The sequence below is a fragment of the Arabidopsis lyrata genome (assembly GCF_000004255.2).
Source record: "Arabidopsis lyrata subsp. lyrata unplaced genomic scaffold ARALYscaffold_6, whole genome shotgun sequence".
NCBI lineage: Eukaryota > Viridiplantae > Streptophyta > Magnoliopsida > Brassicales > Brassicaceae > Arabidopsis > Arabidopsis lyrata.
The window spans coordinates 19,510,365-19,531,493 of record NW_003302550.1 but is presented as its reverse complement, the minus strand read 5'-3'; the positions used below and the strand labels follow the sequence as shown (position 1 = coordinate 19,531,493).

The 21,129-nt window shown below is 35.6% G+C and overlaps 4 protein-coding genes across 4 annotated transcripts; 2 read left to right on the top strand and 2 right to left on the bottom strand.

The window, feature by feature from the left end:
• Positions 1–1,214: 1,214 nt before the first annotated feature.
• Positions 1,215–2,593, top strand: LOC110227408. Its single transcript, XM_021021502.1, has 2 exons — positions 1,215–2,271; positions 2,580–2,593. Exons 1-2 carry the CDS (start codon positions 1,617–1,619, stop codon positions 2,591–2,593), a joined length of 669 nt encoding a protein of 222 aa, XP_020877161.1. The 5' UTR covers positions 1,215–1,616.
• Positions 2,594–4,613: 2,020 nt separating this feature from the next.
• LOC9310649 (putative defensin-like protein 211) lies at positions 4,614–5,116 on the bottom strand. The gene is made up of 2 exons (XM_002872408.2): positions 5,068–5,116; positions 4,614–4,966 (listed from the first exon to the last, which is right to left on the bottom strand). Exons 1-2 carry the CDS (start codon positions 5,114–5,116, stop codon positions 4,659–4,661), a joined length of 357 nt encoding a protein of 118 aa, XP_002872454.1. The 3' UTR covers positions 4,614–4,658.
• A 3,387-nt stretch (positions 5,117–8,503) lies between these two features.
• On the top strand, positions 8,504–11,338 carry LOC9308523 (probable magnesium transporter NIPA5). Its single transcript, XM_021021704.1, has 9 exons — positions 8,504–9,043; positions 9,244–9,300; positions 9,456–9,546; positions 9,680–9,840; positions 9,932–10,059; positions 10,142–10,279; positions 10,386–10,478; positions 10,667–10,787; positions 10,876–11,338. Exons 1-9 carry the CDS (start codon positions 8,881–8,883, stop codon positions 11,079–11,081), a joined length of 1,158 nt encoding a protein of 385 aa, XP_020877363.1. The 5' UTR covers positions 8,504–8,880; the 3' UTR covers positions 11,082–11,338.
• Positions 11,339–11,361: 23 nt separating this feature from the next.
• On the bottom strand, positions 11,362–16,087 carry LOC9310648. The gene is made up of 7 exons (XM_002872407.2): positions 15,561–16,087; positions 14,743–15,444; positions 14,304–14,659; positions 13,438–13,649; positions 12,887–13,143; positions 12,239–12,417; positions 11,362–11,812 (listed from the first exon to the last, which is right to left on the bottom strand). Exons 1-7 carry the CDS (start codon positions 16,039–16,041, stop codon positions 11,729–11,731), a joined length of 2,271 nt encoding a protein of 756 aa, XP_002872453.2. The 5' UTR covers positions 16,042–16,087; the 3' UTR covers positions 11,362–11,728.
• Between the last annotated feature and the right edge of the window lie 5,042 nt (positions 16,088–21,129).

The following is a 21,129-nucleotide window of genomic DNA, read 5'->3' as shown; positions in this document are numbered from 1 at the left end:
GTTCGTCGATACAGTTTATGTTTCTCTAGTGTGTGACTTTCTTCCACAAATCGATGTGGTAGCCTTGGTTTCGATCTGGTTTTGTGATGTTGATGTGTTCGGCTTGTATATTTTGAATTCAACTAGTGCAAATGGTGGTTATTCCTTGCCTTTATTTATTATGCTCGTTGGGTCGAGATTTGTTATGCACCTTGAGTTTATTTTTTATCATTCATCCTGTATGTTATGCTAGGTTTTAAGTTTGATTGGTTTTCGAGGTTTTGTTGGGCACCTACTAGTGTTCTTTATAAAAGCAACACTACTCTGCTTCAGAAAACAGATTTAGTCTTGGATAAGGGCTCAAATAAAACCAAGCTCAGTAATCAAAAAGAGAAGCTAATTAAACATCAATCCTGCGATTCACTTTCTTCATAACGATAACAATGTGTGTGAACTTAGCCTATAAATGGATACCTATGTCATCATTTTGTAAGCATCTTTGAATCATTCAACAAAAGACACAATTATTTTTCTCTTGTTCTCTCTCTTTTCCCTTTCTTATCAATACCTACTACTAAGATCATCTCAATTGTGGCTTATTTTCTAGCTTTTGTACTATGTTGCCTTTGATTAATATCATTCTAATACTTCGAGTGTTAAATAGAAGAAAATTAAAATACGTTTAATCTAACTTTTGCTATTGTTTTATAGATTTAAGTAATATATTCCATCCGTTTCGTTTTACTTGTCGTTTTAGAGTTAAAATTTTGTTTATAGTCTTAGTTTTAAAACATTAAGTAGTAATATGGAGGTTATTACTGTCATATTTTACACTGGTCTCAACTCGGGACCAGAAAATTTTATTAATTTAGAGAGGTTATTAATTTATAGAGTATTAATTTATTGAGGTTTCACTGTAAATAGAAATGCCACTTATGTGCATTGACAAACAAATCCTGGACAATTACTATTTCTCTTTCTAAAACAAGCCATTCCGTATTCATGAGAAACAAATATGCAATATAGCATATGTAATATTGCTCACTTCGTTATTATAAGAGACTTATATTTTACCAGACATTTATTAAAACATAGATATTTAATTGTATATTAAAGAAAAATGTTAATGCTAATTAGTCATAAATGAAAACCATATTGGCCAAATTACAACTTTTTTATAAAGTGACAAAATGCTTGCTTTATAAATAGTAACAAGTCACTCATTTGTAGGGCTGACGATCTATTTCCCCCCAATAACTATGACATCAAGCCAGATGAAGTCCGATCTATGACTCCGTTCTATATGTCCCCGAATCAAAAGTTCTAATCCTATATCTCCCCGAATTAAAAGTTTGAAATCCAGATGTCCCTGATATAATAGTTCGACGGTTATATCTCCACAGAGCTGGCTTACGACGGTTTACTGTTTTCTTAACCGGATAATAAACCTACTAAACCTAATTATACCCGACTAAACCAAGATTTTGACCCGATTAAAACCCGATTAGAGTCTACCCAAACATTCCCAAATCGAAACCCTAAAAACTAAATTCCCAAATCGAAACAGACGACGAACCCTAGAGAAAGTGAGAGAATCGAAGCTTGGTAGTTTCAGGATCTTGAAATCGAAGCTTTCGATGGCTATTGTCGTTCCTAATCCGGATTTAGTAGGAGATGTCGATCCCGAAGCTGAAGATAGAGATCGAGTTCTGATGCATGAAATGATAGAGGAGTTCATCGACGAACCACCAATTCGCCATGATGAGTATCCGGAGAGCGATACAGAGGACAACCACGCCGGTCAAGGAGTGTTTCAGACACATATAAGGCGCGGTGATGGGCATTTGTACCCTAACCAGACATTCTTTAGTGGAGTCGCTTTCAAGGAGGCTGTAGTGGATTATGCTCTGCGAACTGGATGCAATCTGAAGCAGTACAGGTACGATTCCGATAAAATTGGGTTCAAATGTGTTGGTTGCGATGGTACAGAAGGATCAAAGTGTTATTGGCAAGTGTATGCAGCGATTCTTAAGAGTGATTCGATGTGGAAGATTAGGAAGTTTATAGATAAGCATAGTTGTATCCCAAATGGTGAATATGAGATGTTTAAGGTGCCTCATATTGCTAGGTTATTTGTTGATAAGATTAGGGACAATCCTGAGTTTTACATGCCAGCAAAGCTTGAAGAAATCATTAAGGAACAATGGAAGATTAGTGTTACTAGGCCACAGTGTCAGTCTGCGCGGAAAAAGGCACTACAGTGGATTGAGAAGGAGTACGATGATCAGTTTGGTAGATTAAGAGACTATGCGGCTGAGATACTTGTTTCAAACAAGGATTCTCATGTAGAGGTTGAATGTCTGACGAGTGAAGATGGTAAAGACATTTTCAACATGTTTTATGTCTGTTTTGACACCATTAGAAGGACATGGATAGAGACTTGCAGGCCTCTAATCGGCATTGATGGGTGCTTTTTAAAGAACAAAGTAAAAGGTCAGTTATTAGTAGCATTGGGCAGAGATTCAAATAATGCTATATATCCTATAGCATGGGGTGTGGTTCAAGTGGAGAACACAGAGAATTGGGTGTGGTTTGTGAAGATGTTGAAGGCTGACTTTGGCTTAAATGAAAGGTGTAAATGAGTCTCCTACTAAGAAGCAACCAAAGCATAAGAAAAGAATCATGCATTGTAGAATTTGTGGGGTTGCTGATCACAATTCTAGGTTCCATAAGAATGATAAGAATCATAAGGTATGTGTTTCATTTTCTTTAATTTGTGGTATTGTGGAATTTGTGAGACACTAACAATGTCACATTTTTTTTATCTTCTTTTTGTAGACTTCTCATGATGGTTTGCAGTCTTCTCAACCTGAACCAAGTCAAGGTTCCCTCACTCAAGCTTGATCAAGTATTAGGAATAGCTATGTAGAATTAGGGTACTCATTTGTGGTTGTCTCATTCTGATTTTCGACCACATAAACTTATGTATCCCTGTGTCTTTTTTGGTATGTGAACTTGTGTTCTATTCGGCTTTATTTGGTTGTAACTTGACTTATGCTTCATTAATGGAAACGTTAGCTTCACTTGTTTTATGTCTAGAATCAAAGAGAAAAGAGAAACATGATACATTAACACAAACATCATACATTATACCACAGATTTGGTCTTAAGTATAAATCAAAAGTACAAAATCAAACCAACAAACATCATTAACACACCAAGAACATCATTCTCTAAGTTAACCTAGTAGTTTGCTGCATCCAATCATGATCATACACCCTATCAGTACAACAATCAGCATCTTCTTATTGCTTGCATTGGATTCAGCCAAAGCATCTTCAACCTTCTCAAGTAACTCGTTCTCCATCTTCATTTGAACCTTCTCGCAAACCATCTTTTCAAACTCCAAACTCTCTGTTATAAGCTCTTTTAGCTGCTGCTCAAGTCCAGCATTCTTTGCTTTCAATGTCTCTATCTCGTTGACCAAAGCTTCATCAACCCATTTGAATTTGTGTTCATCGTTCCTTAGCTACAAAAAAATTTCAAGCTTTGATTATCCGAATCATAATTAGGAAAAACAGAGGATAAAAGCTTGAAATTACCCTATTTTCGGCAGCAAAACCACACCGAAAGTATCTCCGGTAAGGATTGGTATCGGATTTGGAGGTTAGTGCCACGATTACTTCCCCACACCAACAGTTTTTTGGCACACCGAGAACTCTTCCTCTTCCACGAACACTTGAAGATCCTGTCGAATTGGTTGATACATTGCTCATCTTGAAACTCGATTTGGTTTTTAAAATCGAAATTTGGGGATTTTGAGAATTTAGGGTTCTTAGAAAACGAATTCTCGTTTTTGGGGATTTTGAGAAAACAACTTCTGGGTCGGGTTTTGTATTAGAGTTGGGTTGTTTTCCCGGTTTGTTCTTGGGAAGAAATGGTTTGGTCTCGGGTTTACGACGCAAACCGAAGTAATCCAGACGCGGGGACATCTGGATTTCAAACTTTTAATTCGGGGAGATATATGATTAGAACTTTTGATTCGGGGACATATAGAACAGAGTCATAGATCGGGCTTCATCTGGCTTGATGTCATAGTTATTGGGGGGAAATAGATCGTCAGCCCCTCATTTGTATGATGTATGTGACTTGACAATTTGGTCATTCATTTGGGATCCACTTGTGAAACTTCTCTTTATTGTTTTACAAATTCGTAAATTAGTCTCTCGCTCCGCTTTGCCCAAAAAAAAAGTCTCTTACTCCGCACAAATTTCATGTTGAAAAACTATTTAACGTTTAGAGTTTTTAATATGTTTATAGTCTAATTTTTAACTTATATTTCTATTCTAAATGTATAACTAATCAAACAGAAAACAAATTTGTGTACCAATTCTTATTTAAAATACAGAATATAATTAAGTAATAAATTTCTAATATTATGGTATATATCCTATTATCTAATTCCCAAAAAAACAAAAAACAAAACAATTTCTTAAATACTACTGAAAAACAAACAAATTGATTATATATTTTATAAAACATATTTTTTAAAATATGAAATCCTGCACGTATCTATTTTTTATTATGTTCAATACTCTAAAATAATTATAACAAATAACAGTACATAGTAATTATTTTTAATTTTTTTTTTATGAATTTTACAACAAATTTACAATGTCTTATGGATGTTGCCCATAATGGCATCGACAAACAAATCCTTGACAACTTTGTACCGTCCTTCCCCTTCTAAAACAACTCTTTGCGCAATTATAACAAAAACACTTTTGGTTGCAGCCAGAAGAGAATACAAGATTTTTGTTTGAGACATATTTCTTTGTGCAATTATAACAAAAACACTTTGGGTTGCAGCCAGAAGAGAATCCAAGATTTTTGTTAGAGGCAGATTGATCAATTGGAGGAGTCGCTGCTAGATGGGAAGGATATGCTCTCTCTTCGAAATTAGATTCTTTTATAACTAATGATGTACCTGTAAATTTCTAAAATATATGTGAGATTATTAAATTAATATTTTAGTAGATGTTAATTAATATTTTACATACTATCCTCAATATATTAATTTAGACTTACATGAAAAAACAAGAATTAGAAGAGTTAAAAACAAAACAGCCGTCTTCATTTTTAGTCTCAAAGAAAATTTATTAAATATTTTTGCTAATCGTTTAATTATTTGTTTTTTGTTATGAAGTTAGTAAAACTATATAGTGTCATATTTATATGTTTTATACATATGTATGTTACAAAAGCGTTAATGTTATAATCAACATTTTTTCGGTATAAATGAAAGTTGAGAAACCATTTTCGTTTAAATTGTAGTTTTCGTTTCTAAAATTTAATATTTATTTTTGATGCATGGCAGTTTAAAAATAGAATTATTATAGTCACACATCTTAGGAGTTAGGACAATTCTCTGATAATAGTGATAGACTTTGGCTTCTCGGTTAGAGGAGGTTATGTTCCTTATCATAAGTTTTAAAAAAAAAAATTAACTTGGTTTTCTGGTTTTTAAATCCTTAATTATGATTCTAGGTGTTAGATTTGAGTATCTTTTTGCTCTGATCCTATTATAAGATGTGTGTTAATATGATACTCTTTTTTCCAATATTTGTGTTAACACTCTTCCTTTCTTTAATTTCTTTTTGTGTGCAAAACTTGCATGTTTGTTTTCGTATGACTAAAAGGATATTCATAAGTTTGTCTCGGAGTGTGACATTTCTCAAAGGCTTAAATACTCAACATTATCACATGCAGGGTTGTTACAACCATTGCCTTTGCCTAACAAATTTGGAAAGATCTGAGTATGGAATAACCAAACTATTAAGGAACAGATTCAGTAAATTATGCACATTTCCAAGTATAGTGTTTTCAACCATTGGTTGTAAATTATAAGAAATGTATTTTATTTATGTCCTATTTGTTAGGTAGAAGGCAATGGTTGTAAATTTTCACTATCAGTAATGGAACGTATTGGTAAAGTTGCATATAGACTCCAATTACTTGAGAAGTAAAAAGGACATCATGTGTTTCACGTATCACAATTAAAGAAATTTTTGGGGGGCAATCATCAAGTATTCAGGTTATTGCTTTACCTGACGTGTTTAACGATAATGAAGAGTTGATCATTGAACCAGAAAAGATTCTAAAGACAGGTTACAATGACAAGGAGCAAGGATGTATTAGAAGGGTTGGTTCATTGGAGAGGTTTACCAGACCATGAAGATTCTTGGGAAGTTTTCAGAGAATTGCATCGTCAATATCCTTCACTATTAGCTTGAGCACAAGCTTCATTTTGAAGGGACGGGGTATTGATAAGCCTCGCCAAGTGTATATAAGAAAGCAGAAGTCATACGTGCCAGAGCTTCACCAACTGTATATAGGGATGTTAACTTACTTGGGCATGAAATCCCATTTAATAAATGGGTATGTATAAGAAAAATTAGTCCGAAAAAATATTAAACAGGATTAAATGGGTTACCCTAATTAAACCCATTTATTAAATGGGGTTTCACATAAATAAATGGATACCCATTTAAGCCCATTTATATTAGTTATCTTTATTTAAAAAATGTTAATATCTTAATAACTAAAATAATAGAGCAATATATTAAATACATTAAAACTAAACTATTCTACTTAAATTCAATTTTTGATTTGAATATTTTTTTTAAATACGTAAAACTGTATTTTCCCGCCAAAATAAAAAAAAATTACGTTTTATCACAAAACATATTCTCCCACAAAATCGTGTTTTCCCGCTAAAACCGTAAATCCAAATTTTTCCGCCAAAATCGTAAAATCATGTTTTCCCGCCAAAATCACAAAACGTGTTTTCCGCCAAAACCGTAAACCTGCGTTTTCCCGCCAAAATCGCAAAACCGTGTTTTCTCGCAAAAAATCGCAAAATAGCGTTTTATCACCAAAACATCTCATATCATAAGATAATGTTTTCCGCCAAAACCTAAATCCGCAATTTTCCACCAAAAACGCAAAATTGCATTTAATCACCATAAACTATTTTCCACCAAACATCGTTTTTTTGCCAAAATCGTGAAATTGTGTTTTGTCACCAAATCACAAAATCGTAAAACCGTGTTTTCCGCCTAAATCGCAAAATTACATTTTCTCAAAACTATATTATTTTTCAACAACATAATAAGTACAGTTATATCATTATTTATCAATTAAATTTAATAAAATAATATGTAAAATTTAAATAATCAATTAAATAATTATTGATTATATTATTGTTTTGAACAAAACAATGTTATATGGGTCTAAATGGATTTAAATGGGTCAATGAAACATAAATGGATTTACAGTAAATGGGATGGGTTTGGATGAATCTAAAGAGGGTGAGTTTACCCATATTAACATCTCTAACTGTATATAAGAAAGCGAGGTCACACGTGCCAGAAAAGAAAGCAAAGGAGTCGTACGTGTGAGAAGTGAAGAGAAGAAATCAAGTGAAGACACGCGTATATTGTGTATATAGGCTTGAGTATTGTTTCTGTAGAAGTTTATCCATTTGTTTGTTGTATCAGTGACGCATGTGTCATTGTAGAGAGAGATGATCTAGAGAGATGTTCTAGAGCTCTTTCGAAAGACAAATTGTATCGATTCTTTGAGTGTTAATAAAGATTGCATATTCTTTCTTAACAAAATTTTATTGGATAGTTAACATAACATTCGACTTCAACATTCCAATAAAAAAAAGGTACAATCTCTAACATAACATAACACAATTTCATCCTCTATATATATGAATGATCCAATGAAAACAGAATGAAAAGGAGTAAAAATCAATAGCAAAATAGTTCTCAACTAGAAGAAGTAAAACATCGAGAGCGGACGGCGAGAGATAAAGTCATCAATCTATCATAGTAAACAAACAAATAATAGAGAGTAGTAATTAACCAACAACCGGAATAAGAGTGAGAGAGGCTTGTCTTCGTGACAAGCTTAAAGCTTATCAACCCCTCTATTCACGCCAGCAGAACTTGGAGTAGAAGCAGCACGCCGCAGATAACAGATACTTCTAAGTTGTATCAAAAGAAACTCTACACGGTTTTCAAGATCTACTAAATTTGAGTACGTCTCCAATGATTTAGCAGACTTCATCAGTCTATGCTCTCAAGCAAGGTTACCAGATGAAAACGCTTTTCGTTCTTGGCAGCATTAGTCTTCCTTGTAGCAGAAATCTTTGTAATGCTGTCGAGGCGAAATTTTTAGCATCATTCTCCATAAGAAAGGAGGAAGATACTAAGATTTTCTCCATACTAAAGGACTATGATGAGAACAATTTCTGAAAAAATAAGTGGAAGTGATCTCTCCCTAGAGGAGAAAAATGACAAGATATCACTCTCCTTACATTTTTTCTATTCTTCGTTGACAAAAATATTTATGAAATTTTTTATATTCTTCCTTCACTAAAATCTTAATGAATCTAGTGTTTCGTTTTGATAAACAACAATACACACACAATAATATTGAAGACGTGTAAAGTGAAAGACAAAATAAAAGAGAAAGCTTCCAAAAGACTAACCTTTTCTCACCAGTTCACTATGCAATTGCAAACCACGCATACGCATATCTACCTTTCTCTTCTTATTGGATTCTTGCGTTGTTACGCGTCTTCTTAGATGCTTCATCACTTCACTTTCTTCTTCTCTTCCACTGTCACTTTTTGTGATCTACAACATTTGCTCTCGAACCACTAAATCATCTCCATACCCAAAGCCACCGACTTGGGTTCAAGATCTGAAAGCTTTCGACTTTTCACTGTCAATCGCAGAATTGAGAATACCCAGTAGCCAAAGCTCGGGTCTTTGGCCTTGTGGGTCGAATTTGTAGGGGTTTAGGGTTTTGTTTTGTTCTATAGAAGCAATGGTGGATTCTAGTGGAAGTTGGAGAGATGCGTATAAAGGAATGTCGTCTGATAATGTAAAGGGTTTAGTGTTGGCTTTATCTTCAAGCTTATTCATTGGTGCTAGCTTCATTGTCAAGAAGAAAGGACTTAAGAAAGCTGGTGCTTCTGGTCTCAGGGCAGGTTTATCTCTGCTTTTAGTAATTTGGGTTTAAGAATGTCTATTGATCAATCTGTGTGAGCTTCACTTGTAATGTGTGTTTGAAATGGAGACTTATTGAGGTTTAAGTGGCAAAAATTGAAGCTTTCTTTGCAATGGTCTCAAGTCTCGTAAATATTTTACAGTTTTTGTTTGGCTAAATTTGGTGGTGACATATGTGTAGGGTCAGGAGGTTATTCTTACTTGCTTGAGCCTCTTTGGTGGATAGGCATGATAACAAGTGAGTTTCCTTGATTCTTACATGATTTGTTTAAGAATTTTCTTACCTGAGGTATCGAGTTATCGGTTTAGCTGTGCAATGCGGTGTTGGCATTATTGTTTCTTGGAAGATTGTGGTGGCATTTATGGTAGACACAATCTTTGCTTGTTTTGTAGTGATTGTGGGGGAAATTGCAAACTTTGCTGCGTATGCGTTTGCACCTGCCATTCTAGTTACTCCTCTTGGCGCGCTTAGCATTATTATCAGGTGTGAATAAACTCGTAAGTTTCGCATAACATATGTGTTTTCTAGGCTAGGTAGGTAGTCTTTTACATTAGGTAGTCCTAATGATCCAAGTTGTATATTGAGTTATAGAGCCTTTTTGATTGTGTTTTTGCAGTGCTTCTCTTGCACATATCATCTTACAAGAAAAGTTGCACACTTTCGGGATCCTTGGTTGTGCTTTATGTATCGTTGGTTCGGTAACAATCGTGTTACATGCTCCACAAGAACAAGATATTGATTCCGTTTTAGAAGTATGGAATCTTGCAACAGAACCTGGTACACACCTCTCTCTGTCCTCTTTCAAAGCCCAATCTCGTAATTAAGATTTATATGATAGTTTCGTGACACATTGTGTGTTCTTTAACAGCTTTTCTCTTCTACGCTGCGGCTGTGGTAGGAGCAGCTATTGTACTTATAGTTCAATTTATACCACTTTACGGGCAATCCCATGTCATGGTATATATCGGTGTTTGCTCTCTTATAGGATCATTATCGGTACGTGATCACTCTATAATCTTGCATGTTGTTACATACATTTACCGTTGGAGTGAAAATATTCATGACCGTTTGCAAACAGGTTATGAGCGTCAAGGCGCTTGGAATAGCGTTGAAACTCACTTTTTCTGGAACGAATCAATTAGGATACCCGCAAACATGGGTCTTCACTGTGATAGTTCTTATGTGCGTAATAACACAAATGAACTATCTAAACAAGGTAAGTGAAAGTGCCAATTCTACAAAAATTTCTCTGGTAAATGCTATGGGATGAAATGCTTGTTTAGGATAAATTCATTTCGAGTTTTCACTTTTTTCACTGGTAGGCGCTAGATACGTTCAACACGGCAGTGGTTTCCCCCATATATTACGTTATGTTCACGTCATTGACAATCTTGGCTAGTGTCATCATGTTTAAGGTATTACTTGTTTCTTTTTTCTTCTATACTCCTTATATGCTAAGCTGCTCTGCTGCTGCGTTGCCATTTTCGGCATTTCTGTTTACAAGTAAACAAAGAAACACCTTGCAAACAAAACGATTGAGGCCATAAACAAGAATAAGATCTGGTTTTTTTTTTTTTGTCTGGTGATTGCAATGCCTAAACAGGATTGGGATCGGCAGAACGGAACACAGATCTTTACAGAGCTGTGTGGGTTCGTCACAATCCTATCTGGAACTTTTCTTCTTCACACAACAACGGACATGGTTGATAGCGAGTCTAAAGGAAGTAAGCATTTTGTTTCTTGGTTGTTTGTAGGAGATGATCATTTCATGCTTTGTTCATAATTCGATTATTAACAGCGACCAAAATGCAGATTTATCATCAGACGATAATCATCTGCTTCTGAGAATTCCAAAACATTCAGAAGACAGTAACGGGTTTGCGCAGGACGGCATCATTCTCAGTCTAAGACGCCAAGAGTCTGCAAAGTCACCACGGCCTGCTCGTCAAACCAAGCAACTAGAAGATGATCTTGAAGCTGTACCACTCCGAAGACAAGAGAGTTCATTACGTTCTTAAGATTGTTTCGCCACATATACATGTATATATATATAATCTATCCCTCAAGGTCTTCAGCGCCTAAGAGCATTGCGTTTGGTATCATCGGCTGAAGAGAGACGGCATTCTTAATTTCTTATAGGTAGCTGAGCCATTTTTCACAATATCTTTTGTTATACTGAAAAGTTGGGTTCTTCGGAAATGTCATGTGTCACTTGTTTGGAGAAACTGTTTATATACACGTATATGTGATTGAACCCTGATTAATCAGAACCGAACTAGTGGTGGCAAGGACAAGAGAAACCCAAACCGGAAATTGCTTTCGCGATAATCAATCAGAACTTTATGAGATCTTGTTGCAATCATACAGATACAAACTACAAGCCTACTGAAGCAATGAATTGAATAAAACATTGAGACGACTGTTAATGAATTGAATTGGCCTCTCTTTCTTTCTTTCTTTCTTTTTTTTTTCAATTGAAACACCTCGCCCTCTCTCTTTCTTAAAATCACATCACATTCGTATACCCCTAAACTGGGTTCTCACCTGAAACGTGTGTGTCGATCTTCTCACAACAATGTTGGTCTCAGAAAAATAACTGTGGTGTTTTACTCTTACTCACAGTCAGTACAGCCGCGATACTATACAGCATTCAAAAAGTGGTCTGTTATTGTGTTGCTGCTTGTATAAGGTTTCGCTTCTCTTCTGATCTGTGACGAAACAATTTGGTGATTTTTCTCCTCTCGCAATCCTGAAATTTTCACAGAAGGGAAAAGACTTATGAATTTTTCTTCTCGATACGCGTTTCACTCAGGATTATGTTATGAACCTAACTATCAACATAATGGCCAAACCTGCATAGCGACACTTTCCTACGTAGAGATTTGATTCAAGTAGAACAGATCATTCAACCCATCTTACATTCGTATTCATCACTTTCTACAAACCCATGATACTAGTTTCATATTTTCGGCTCTGATGCAAGTTTTTATATTTTACAGACCATACTATAAGACTCCATTTTTCACAAATCTGTAGGTCGAAGATCTCTATCTACCCTTAAACCCAGCTTAAAAGTGGAAAAAAAGCCAAATCCACTGATATCTATAAGCATCAGGCAGGTCAATATGGAATCATAATAGTTTCATTGAGGGTTATTAAAACATGAATCTTGTACCTTGAACATGTGAAGATTAAATGGAGTGTCAGGATTCATCCTTGTTAATTTCTGGTAGGTGTATGCAAAGCTCAGCTGATCTCGGGGAGTGAAGCGCTCAACTTCGTTGAACCAAAGACAAGAGAATAGGTTTGACATGGGGGTATGTTCTCGTACAATGAAAGACCCTTCTGGAACATCTGCAAACAGCATACACAAGGAGAATTATAGTCACAGTGAGAAAAGAAAAACATATAAATGTACTGAATACATCCATTGGACGACCATAGCCTAGCTCGGTGGTAATAAGCATTAAACCCACGATGAAAGCTTAATATGAAGACTGGAATAAAAGTTGGCTGCAGTCATTCAAATACAAATGCACACCATTGGCAAAACTGTAAATGTGAAATTCCACATGCACTCATTAGCATAGTTTCAGAAGCAAATCGTTAGCAGACTTCTACTTCTTTACCATGCTTGATACAGTTTTGCTACTTTTCAACTCACACTAGTCATTTTTTTTTGTTTATTATTAACCAGTTTCTTTCTAATCATTCATCATCTATGTTATCAGAAAACACAAGCAGCTATGGCTACAAACTACAGAAAAAGCCCCCTAAGAAGGGTTTTAATCATTTCTTATAGCAGTTATCGAACAGAACTTACTGCTGGGAAGAAGCTTGTTGGGATCTGAAGCATTGAATCTCGTCAGCCCGTCAGCCTGGTAAAACTCAAACTGCTGATCAATGACAGTGTGATTGTACTTGTTCAGCTTCTTGTTTTGTGCAACCTCTTCCCATAGGCAATGGCGGTCGTAATGGTTGGAGATAGCATACTCGTGCCCTTCACGCCACAGAAAGTATTCCAGGATGACTAGGGGGTCCAACTGGAGACGTAACTTGCTGTCTAACCAGATTGAATACCTAAAGAATATACATCGGATGAGTTTCTGTTTTGAATTGTAGAGCTTTAGGTGGGTAACCAAAACAACTTCCAACATCTAAACTTTAACGTATTCAGATTTTGACTCTTGCATTTGTAGCTTACTGTGGAAACTATAAATATACTAGACAACTAATATCCTCTCCACTAGATTCTCATTCATACTAAACTGAGAAGTGCTTGTCTAGTCGCTCTAACTTTGGCTAATTGTATCTGCAGGAGAAAATTGTGCTAGTTAGACTTATTGAAACCTATCCCTACGACATGAGTCTCACCTTGCCGAAGGGAAAAGTCTGTGTGGTAACAGTTTTGGTATTTTCCCTACCCTCCGCATATCTGCGTAAGGAAGATTCCTCACCACAACCAATTTCCACAGACCAACGAATCCAGCTCCGTCAGGTACTTGGCCTTCGGCAGAAAGTGTTTGCATGGTAATCTCGTCCACAAACACAACGAAGCAAACATCTTTTCTTGACAAACTACTTACCTAAACGAAGAGAGAAATCCCAGGTTAGCAAAAGTAATGAATATAAATTGATGATATCAGCGTGTAAAAAAAGAAAACCACGTACAAAAAGGAATATGCATCTATTGCGGATCCTTAAAATATGTGAAGATAAACACGCAAAAATGAACAAAGAAGCTACTAACAAGTCACTGGAACCAATGTTAATGTCCTGATGGGCATAGAGCTTAACAGATGGTTGAATTCATGGATACAGAAACACCCATCAAACAAACAAATGCCTGGCATTCAACTATTCATAACTCAGCATTTGCATGTCTGGCTATGGCAATTATAAATACATCACGAGATATTCTTCTGCAACCAATAATTTTTTTTTGATATTTTGCACTCAAATACAACTGTCAACTACGCATCTTAATCTAGTTGCCCAAAACTAGTTTACTGCTATCCAGGTCAGGTTCAACAGTTGGTCAAACTCAGCTAGCAAATCTCAGCTAGTGAGTATCTAAGTGCTACAAATTGTCTTAAGTCTCCATGTATGTAGGATGGGCTATTTCCATGTACCTAACCCGATGCTAACAGAGAATAGTAGTTAGGAATTTCAAATTCTAGATGTGGAAATAAGAAGAAAAATACAACATGAAAATACATCAAGGGCTTACATTATCATACCATTTTATTAGCAGGATGCCTCAAACGATCAGAATTTCCAAAAATACAGGATATCACAGCGATGTGACATCTACTGATATAGTTAGCATCATCTTCTGTCAGGTCAAATCCAGTGCTTGGCAATCCTTCAGGGGATTTGACAAAGCCACAATGGATTTTCTGCTCTTGAACCAAGAAAGAGTCTTCTCGTTCCTGTAAACTCTGGTGACCTGCAAATTTAGGCTCCCACTGTTCTTCTCCATCAGGTTTATCCTCCATCTCTATGTATTGTAAGGAGGGTGCAGCAAAATTTTGAGTTTTCAAAGGCTCTTTTATTTGTTGACTGGAATTCAACAGCTTCATCTCACAAGATACGCCTATAAGATTTAAACAACAAGAGTATTCTGAGAAGCAAGAGCCCAGAATATGTTCTTTAACTCAGCTAATTATAAGACATTACCTGAAAATCTGTGACTTCGCGCTCGTCTTTTTGTATCAGTTTGTGCTGTTTTCCCGGACTTACCACCCGCACCAACAAGAGAAGACTTCCCACGTGACCTTTTTGAAGTTGCTCCATGAATCTTTTCAATTTTCTGATGCTTGGTCGTGGAATGAAGAAAAACAGATGCATTCTCTTTGTGAGATTCTTCAGTAGCACCATCCTCATTGTGCCTATGATTATCTTTGTGTGATTCCTCATTTTCATCCCCATCATGCCCCATATCAACATATTCATCCCCTTGAGTATCATGAGAATCAATTGAATCATCTTCATTAGATTCTGTATCAAATGGCTGATGATGCCCATCATTCTCCTTCAAAGATTGACCACCTTTTACAAGAGAAGCCTGATACTCCACTTCATATTTCTTCAGCTCATCACGTCCAGCTTCATTGTAAAAACCAACTCCCTTCCAATCCGAACCTTTCAAAGGATTCCGCAGCGATACATCCTTTTTCACTTCAGACACTGACCTCTCCTCAACAACAGATTTATCCTCTACATCATCCTCATTATAATCTTCATCCCGTCTTCTATCATCCTTATCCCAATATCTCGAATCTCGTCCATGTAACACTGAACCATGACCAAACTTCAGTATTTTCAATGGATCAGTTCTTGACACATTCGTAAGAAAATCACCTTCAGATGTATCAATTCCTGCATAAACGTAATACAATGCATCAGCTTCTTCCTTATCCTATTCAAACATCAATTTCTCGAATCCAGTTCCTATCAACCAAAAGAGGATCTAGCTCGAGAGAAATCGAACTGACCTTTATCATCTTTGCCAAAATTAGTATAACCAGAGAAATAATAGTAAGCTGAGACACAAACAACGAGCACAACACAAAGAACAAACACCAAAGAGCCAACACCGCAACGACGATTCCTATCTAATCGAGTAGATCGCCGCCATCGACTAGCTTTCCCGTGCTGATTTACAACTCCGAAATTACCACCACCGCCGTTACGGATCCCGATCGCTACATGATCTGACGAAGCTCCGCCGTTGACATAAGGATTGTAACCGCTTCGACCTCCCAAAAACCTCTCCGTTCCTGATTGTCTATACTGAGCCATTCTCGCATTGTCGACGAAGCCTCCTCCTTCTCCGTCGTCGTCGTCTCTCTCTACGTCTCCGTTGAAAATCTCGTTTACATAAGCAGAGAGTGGAGAATTTGAAGTATGAATGAAGCAAACTTGTTTTTGATTTTGAGATACTTGACGAAGAAGAAGATCGATTAAACTAACCATTAAAACGATCTGATTGGGTGAGATAGAGAGAGAGAGGTGAAGGCGCGTGAAAGTTCACGCGCTTCCGGGCTAAATGACGGCGTGTTTGGATCAGCAAACCGTTTGTTTGTATGACGTGGCGTGAATTTGCAGTTACGAGACTGTCCTTTGGATCCGACCCATTTAGGGTGGGTGCGTGTGGGTACCATTTTCCCAATGTTTGTGTTATAGACTTATAGTAATAGTATTTTTTTTGTTTTGACAAATTTTGATGTCAATTAGACAATTTAAAAAGTGTAATAATAAAATGCAACTTCAGTTGTCGTGAAGGAAAGAGCATAGTTTTAAAAAATCAACAAAATCATTACATTTATATGTACGAGTTATACTATTTTTCTGATTAACCTGACTAAACCAAAAATATATCAATTGAATGAATTAAATTTGGCACCAACTTCTAAAAAAAAAAAAAGGAGATTAACTCGAATTTCAGAAAATAACTTATAAATCCAAGATTAATGGAAACAAAAAAAATAAGAAAACAAGTCATATCTTTGGCCGGTGACCATCATTAATTACAACTAATTCAACAAATAAAAATATACCGTAAAATATTATTGGTCAAAAAATATTAAAATACATTTTTATATAGAAAGTTGAAAACTTTACTTTAAATGAAACCAAATATTTACTCTAAAACATCATTTAAAATGATACGGAAAAAGTATACTTTAGAATATGTGTTGACATGATGATTAACTTTAAAGTAGAGGCATACTATAAGTTGTAGTTTTAAATTATATATCAGTCTGTGTGTTATACTAGACTTGGATTGTGCGTCAATCACAAATGGAGTAAATAAAATCATAAAATTTAAATTCATTCCATCTAAATTTATGTTGGAGGTTTTCTATTAAAAAAAAAATTATGTCAGCAAATTAACTAAAGTTTCTAAACATTACCAACATCATTTAATTTAAACACTGAAAAACTAGTAGAAACTATGAAGTCTTTTTTTCCGGGTTCTTACGATTTTAAATATATCATTTACTTTATTCTTTATATGCATATATATATGGTCAACGATTCATGTGCAGATTATTAATAATGGTTTTTGATTTTTTAAATATTGGTGTTTGTAGAATTAAAAATGATCAGAAATTAGTTAGAATATTTTCTAATTTAGACTTGTTAATTATTGTTTTTCATAATCATTGAGTTGTGCATTTGTTATTAACAATGTCATCAATGTTTTTATACATAAAAATCTAAACAAATTGTGAAATGGGCTAAAATAATTACACAGACCCGTTTAGACCTGTTTCTTCTAAGCCATCCTACTTTTATATATAGGATATGATGATCGTCCTTTGGTCAACCGTTATGCTGGATTGGGTCTACAATATGAAGGAGGTATGTAGATAAACTAGTCTCTTCTGTCGATGTCGATCTCTTGACAAACATAATGTGTATATATATGTTATCATACCACATGGTACAAACTTTGAGGCCATCGTCTGATCAAATTCAACATGATGTGCTGTGGTACTTCTTCTTACTGGATAATTTAGGCTGCACGCGATACAGTTACCTGCCGTCTGATGCAAACCTTTCAGGTTCGAGTTGATGAACAGGGCTGTCTCCTTTTGGATGTGATTTTTTCTACTGCTAGAGTTAAAGGTAACTAACTAAGAGTGATTGAATTGTGGTGCATTGTTCATTGAGTATAGTATAAATCTCACTTTGCTGATTGAATTATGTTGCATAGGAAGAGACCACCAGCGTGCACTTCTCACCTCACGATGACAGTTTGGTGGATGGCGGATTACCTGATTGCATGGCCCTCAGATGCTTTCGATGATAGCGAACGGTTTTACCTGGTATGAATGGTTTCCACACAGCATAAGTTTTATTTAGCTCATAATCATTTCAGAAATAAGTGTGATATATGTTTTCTTATGATGCATGTGGAGGGATCAGAGTTGCTGGACACACACTGAATTCGTTTGTACTTGCAGTTTTCGGTTTATAAAAATGATAGGACGATTTCAGATGCAAGTGTATTGTTTTTTGTTTTGTTTTTGCATATCATTGCACAGACCACTGAGTGTTTCATGACTGTTGTTTCAAAACTGTTGTTGTTGTTTCAGGAGGATCTCTCAAAGTTGAAGATTGTGAAAGTGACGATAGAAACGAGTGAGTAAGCGCCGCTCAAGGCCAAAAATTCAATCCTCTACATATATATATATATAGCTTTTAAAGGATTGGCCAGTGGTGGTATTGGCGAGCATGTTGAACGCAAAGATATCATTAAAAGTGGCGTCAGTGAGTGTACAAGATTCTTGTATCTCAAGGGTAACTTGTGCTGGGGAGAAGAAGATTTGACTCCTATGAGTTTAGAAGAAATTTGTAACCAAAATATGCAACGATGATGCAGCGAGAGATTTGAATATATATTTCATAGTTTTTATAAATAGCTTTCTTAGGTCTCTTAGTTGTTATTGATTTTGATTTTGATTAATAAAGTTGAGAAGTTTCAACTTTATAATGAGCTTTCGAGCATGGAGAAGAGTTTTCGCAACCTATCTAACGAGCTCACGAGCACGGAAAAAAATATTCAAAATCTTTGATATAATCGATTTATGCTTTTAGATTATCTTATGCTCTCTATCACTCCTGCAACATTTAGGTGACTATTTATGGTGGATCAGATTAAGTAGCTTTTTTTATGTGGTGTAATCATATATATGAAAGTTGGCAAATTCTCTTCATCCTTTCCTCACGTCAACACGCCAGCGAATGCCACGTGTCCATAATAATAAATTACAAAAAATCATTCTTGTTATTTTGATCGGTTATTTTCGTATTTCCGTACATTTTATTGGTTTTATAAAAAATTTAAACTATAGAAAAACTATATATGATTCAGATTGGTTACGATTTGATTTTTTAGATCTTACGGTTTATCAGTTTTAGAAAAAAATAAAAGAACATAAAAACCATATGCAATTCAGTTTGGTTCGATTTAGGTTATTTTCGGTTTATTCCATAATTTTTAAAAAAAGGTAACATTAGATTTTTATCTTGAATTGTATCATCTTTGATTTAAATTCGATAAAACCGTGTGTACATTCCAACATACTTCACGAGTTAAATGTTAAACATAATATTATTATTAAAAAATAGCATTAATTTGAGAAAATTTGTTCATGTAACAATCAATTTATTGTTTAATCGTATTCCTATCGAGTTTTAGTCAAATAAAATTTCTTGTAGTATGTACAAAACAATTATATTGAGGATATTTTCCTATTCTACAAGATACATTCAAATCTCTTTAGTATATTTGCCTTTATCCCCAAGTCATGTAATTGGGGGCTTTGATCTTTTGTATAAATACTCGACCTTAGGGTCTTAGCAAGATAAGTTAAATCTTCTTCTATTCTCTTGTTTGACATGGTCTCAGAGCAAAGATCATGAAAACCCTAAATTTTTTTTCCTTAAAGAAAGCCTCTCGGCCTCTTCTTCCTCTTCTTCTATTCTTACTCTGTTTTTTTTTCTTTTAAAAACAGAACATCCACGCCAATTTCTCTGGATTAAGCCTCTCGGCTCCTTTGTTATCTCTTTGCGTTTCTTCTTCTACGCCTCTCGGCTCCGTTATCTCTCTATTACTCTGTTTTTTTTTTTTTTCTTTCTCTCTTATTAAAACAGAGCAACCTTGAAACGTTTCTCTTTTCTTCAAGTCTGATTCAACGATGGCCTTGGCGACTACCAATCCGAAGCACAAGACAATCTCACCTTATGATCTGACTTCTAACGACAATCCAGGGGCTGTGATTTCTCAACCTCTTCTAAGTGGACTGAATTATGACGAATGGGCCATGAACTTCCGTATGGCCATCAGCTCTCGCAAGAAGTTTGGCTTCCTTGATGGAAGTATTTCGAAACCCGCCTCCGATGCACCGGAATTCGAAGACTGGACAGCTAATAACCACTTGATCGTTGGTTGGATCAAACTGACCATCGAACCTAAACTTCGCACCACACTTTCAACATGTGAAGTTGCGAAAGACCTCTGGGATCTTATACGGAAGCGTTTCTCTGTCAAAAGTGGCGCACGACTTCAGCAACTCCGCAATTCGCTAGCTAACTGCAAACAGAACGGCTCCACTATTGATGAATACTTTGGAAGATTGACAAAACTGTGGGACGGAATTTCAGATTGTATGAACTCGAAGCGTTGCAGCTGCGGCAAGTGTGAGTGTGATCTCAACACAGCCCGCGACAAAGAACTTGAGATGCTTCGGGTTCACGATTTTCTCTCCGGTTTGGATGACTCTGCTCATGGTGCAATCCGCTCACAGATTTGCGCCATCACTCCTCTCCCGGACCTGGATACTGTATACCAAACCATCTCTCAGAACGAGACGCTCCTCTCCACCGCAACGCCTGATGTAGCTGTTATGGGCTTTGCCTCTCAAGTCTCCGGTCTGGGCTCCGTATTCACACGCGATCTTAGTAAACGCAGTCCAAGCTTTAATGGAACGTCTAGATTTGGACCAGGGAACAAAGATCCTTCTCGCAAATGCTCAGCCTGCGGACGGATGGGACACGAAAAATCCTCGTGTTTTAAAGTGGTGGGCTATATAGAAGGATCTAGAATAATCTAGAATATCTTTAAATATATTTCTAATAATTATCTCATTTATGTATTTGTGTATATTAGGAAACTAGATTAATTAGGTTTACCTTTCTCTTCTTTATATAAACATATGTATCATAACCTTTATCATTATGAGAGTCAATATACTATTTTTATGATTCTAAACTCTCATCAATCTCTACATGGTATCAGAGCAAGGTAGGTCAGATCAAGGTGGTGTGGTGGTGGACGACGCCACAAAAGGTGATGAACCTTGTCTTGAAGAAGAAGACCACGATGATTTTTTTTTTTTTGTTGTTGTTATTTTTTTTTTTTTTAATAAAATAAAAAACAAAGATATTTTGAAGATATAAAACGGAAATTTTTTTTTTTTTTTTTTTTAAATTGCAGAAAAAAAAAAAATTAAAAGAAGCACTTTGGCTTGATTTTAGAAGCACTTAGGCTTG

What these genes read in the sequence shown, in the direction of transcription:
- LOC110227408 (XM_021021502.1), top strand. Translation starts at nt 1,617, where the DNA reads ATGGCTATTGTCGTTCCTAATCCGGATTTAGTAGGAGATGTCGATCCC.
- LOC9310649 (XM_002872408.2), bottom strand. Translation starts at nt 5,116, where the DNA reads ATGAAGACGGCTGTTTTGTTTTTAACTCTTCTAATTCTTGTTTTTTCA. An exon ending in TCTAATTCTTGTTTTTTCAT is followed by an intron (nt 4,967 to 5,067) that starts GTAAGTCTAAAT and finishes AGAAATTTACAG; the next exon opens with GTACATCATTAGTTATAAAA.
- LOC9310648 (XM_002872407.2), bottom strand. Translation starts at nt 16,041, where the DNA reads ATGGTTAGTTTAATCGATCTTCTTCTTCGTCAAGTATCTCAAAATCAA. An exon ending in GCGAAGTCACAGATTTTCAG is followed by an intron (nt 14,660 to 14,742) that starts GTAATGTCTTAT and finishes TAAATCTTATAG; the next exon opens with GCGTATCTTGTGAGATGAAG. An exon ending in GGCATCCTGCTAATAAAATG is followed by an intron (nt 13,650 to 14,303) that starts GTATGATAATGT and finishes CTCTTCGTTTAG; the next exon opens with GTAAGTAGTTTGTCAAGAAA.
- LOC9308523 (XM_021021704.1), top strand. Translation starts at nt 8,881, where the DNA reads ATGGTGGATTCTAGTGGAAGTTGGAGAGATGCGTATAAAGGAATGTCG. An exon ending in GAATCTTGCAACAGAACCTG is followed by an intron (nt 9,841 to 9,931) that starts GTACACACCTCT and finishes GTTCTTTAACAG; the next exon opens with CTTTTCTCTTCTACGCTGCG. An exon ending in TGATAGCGAGTCTAAAGGAA is followed by an intron (nt 10,788 to 10,875) that starts GTAAGCATTTTG and finishes ACCAAAATGCAG; the next exon opens with ATTTATCATCAGACGATAAT.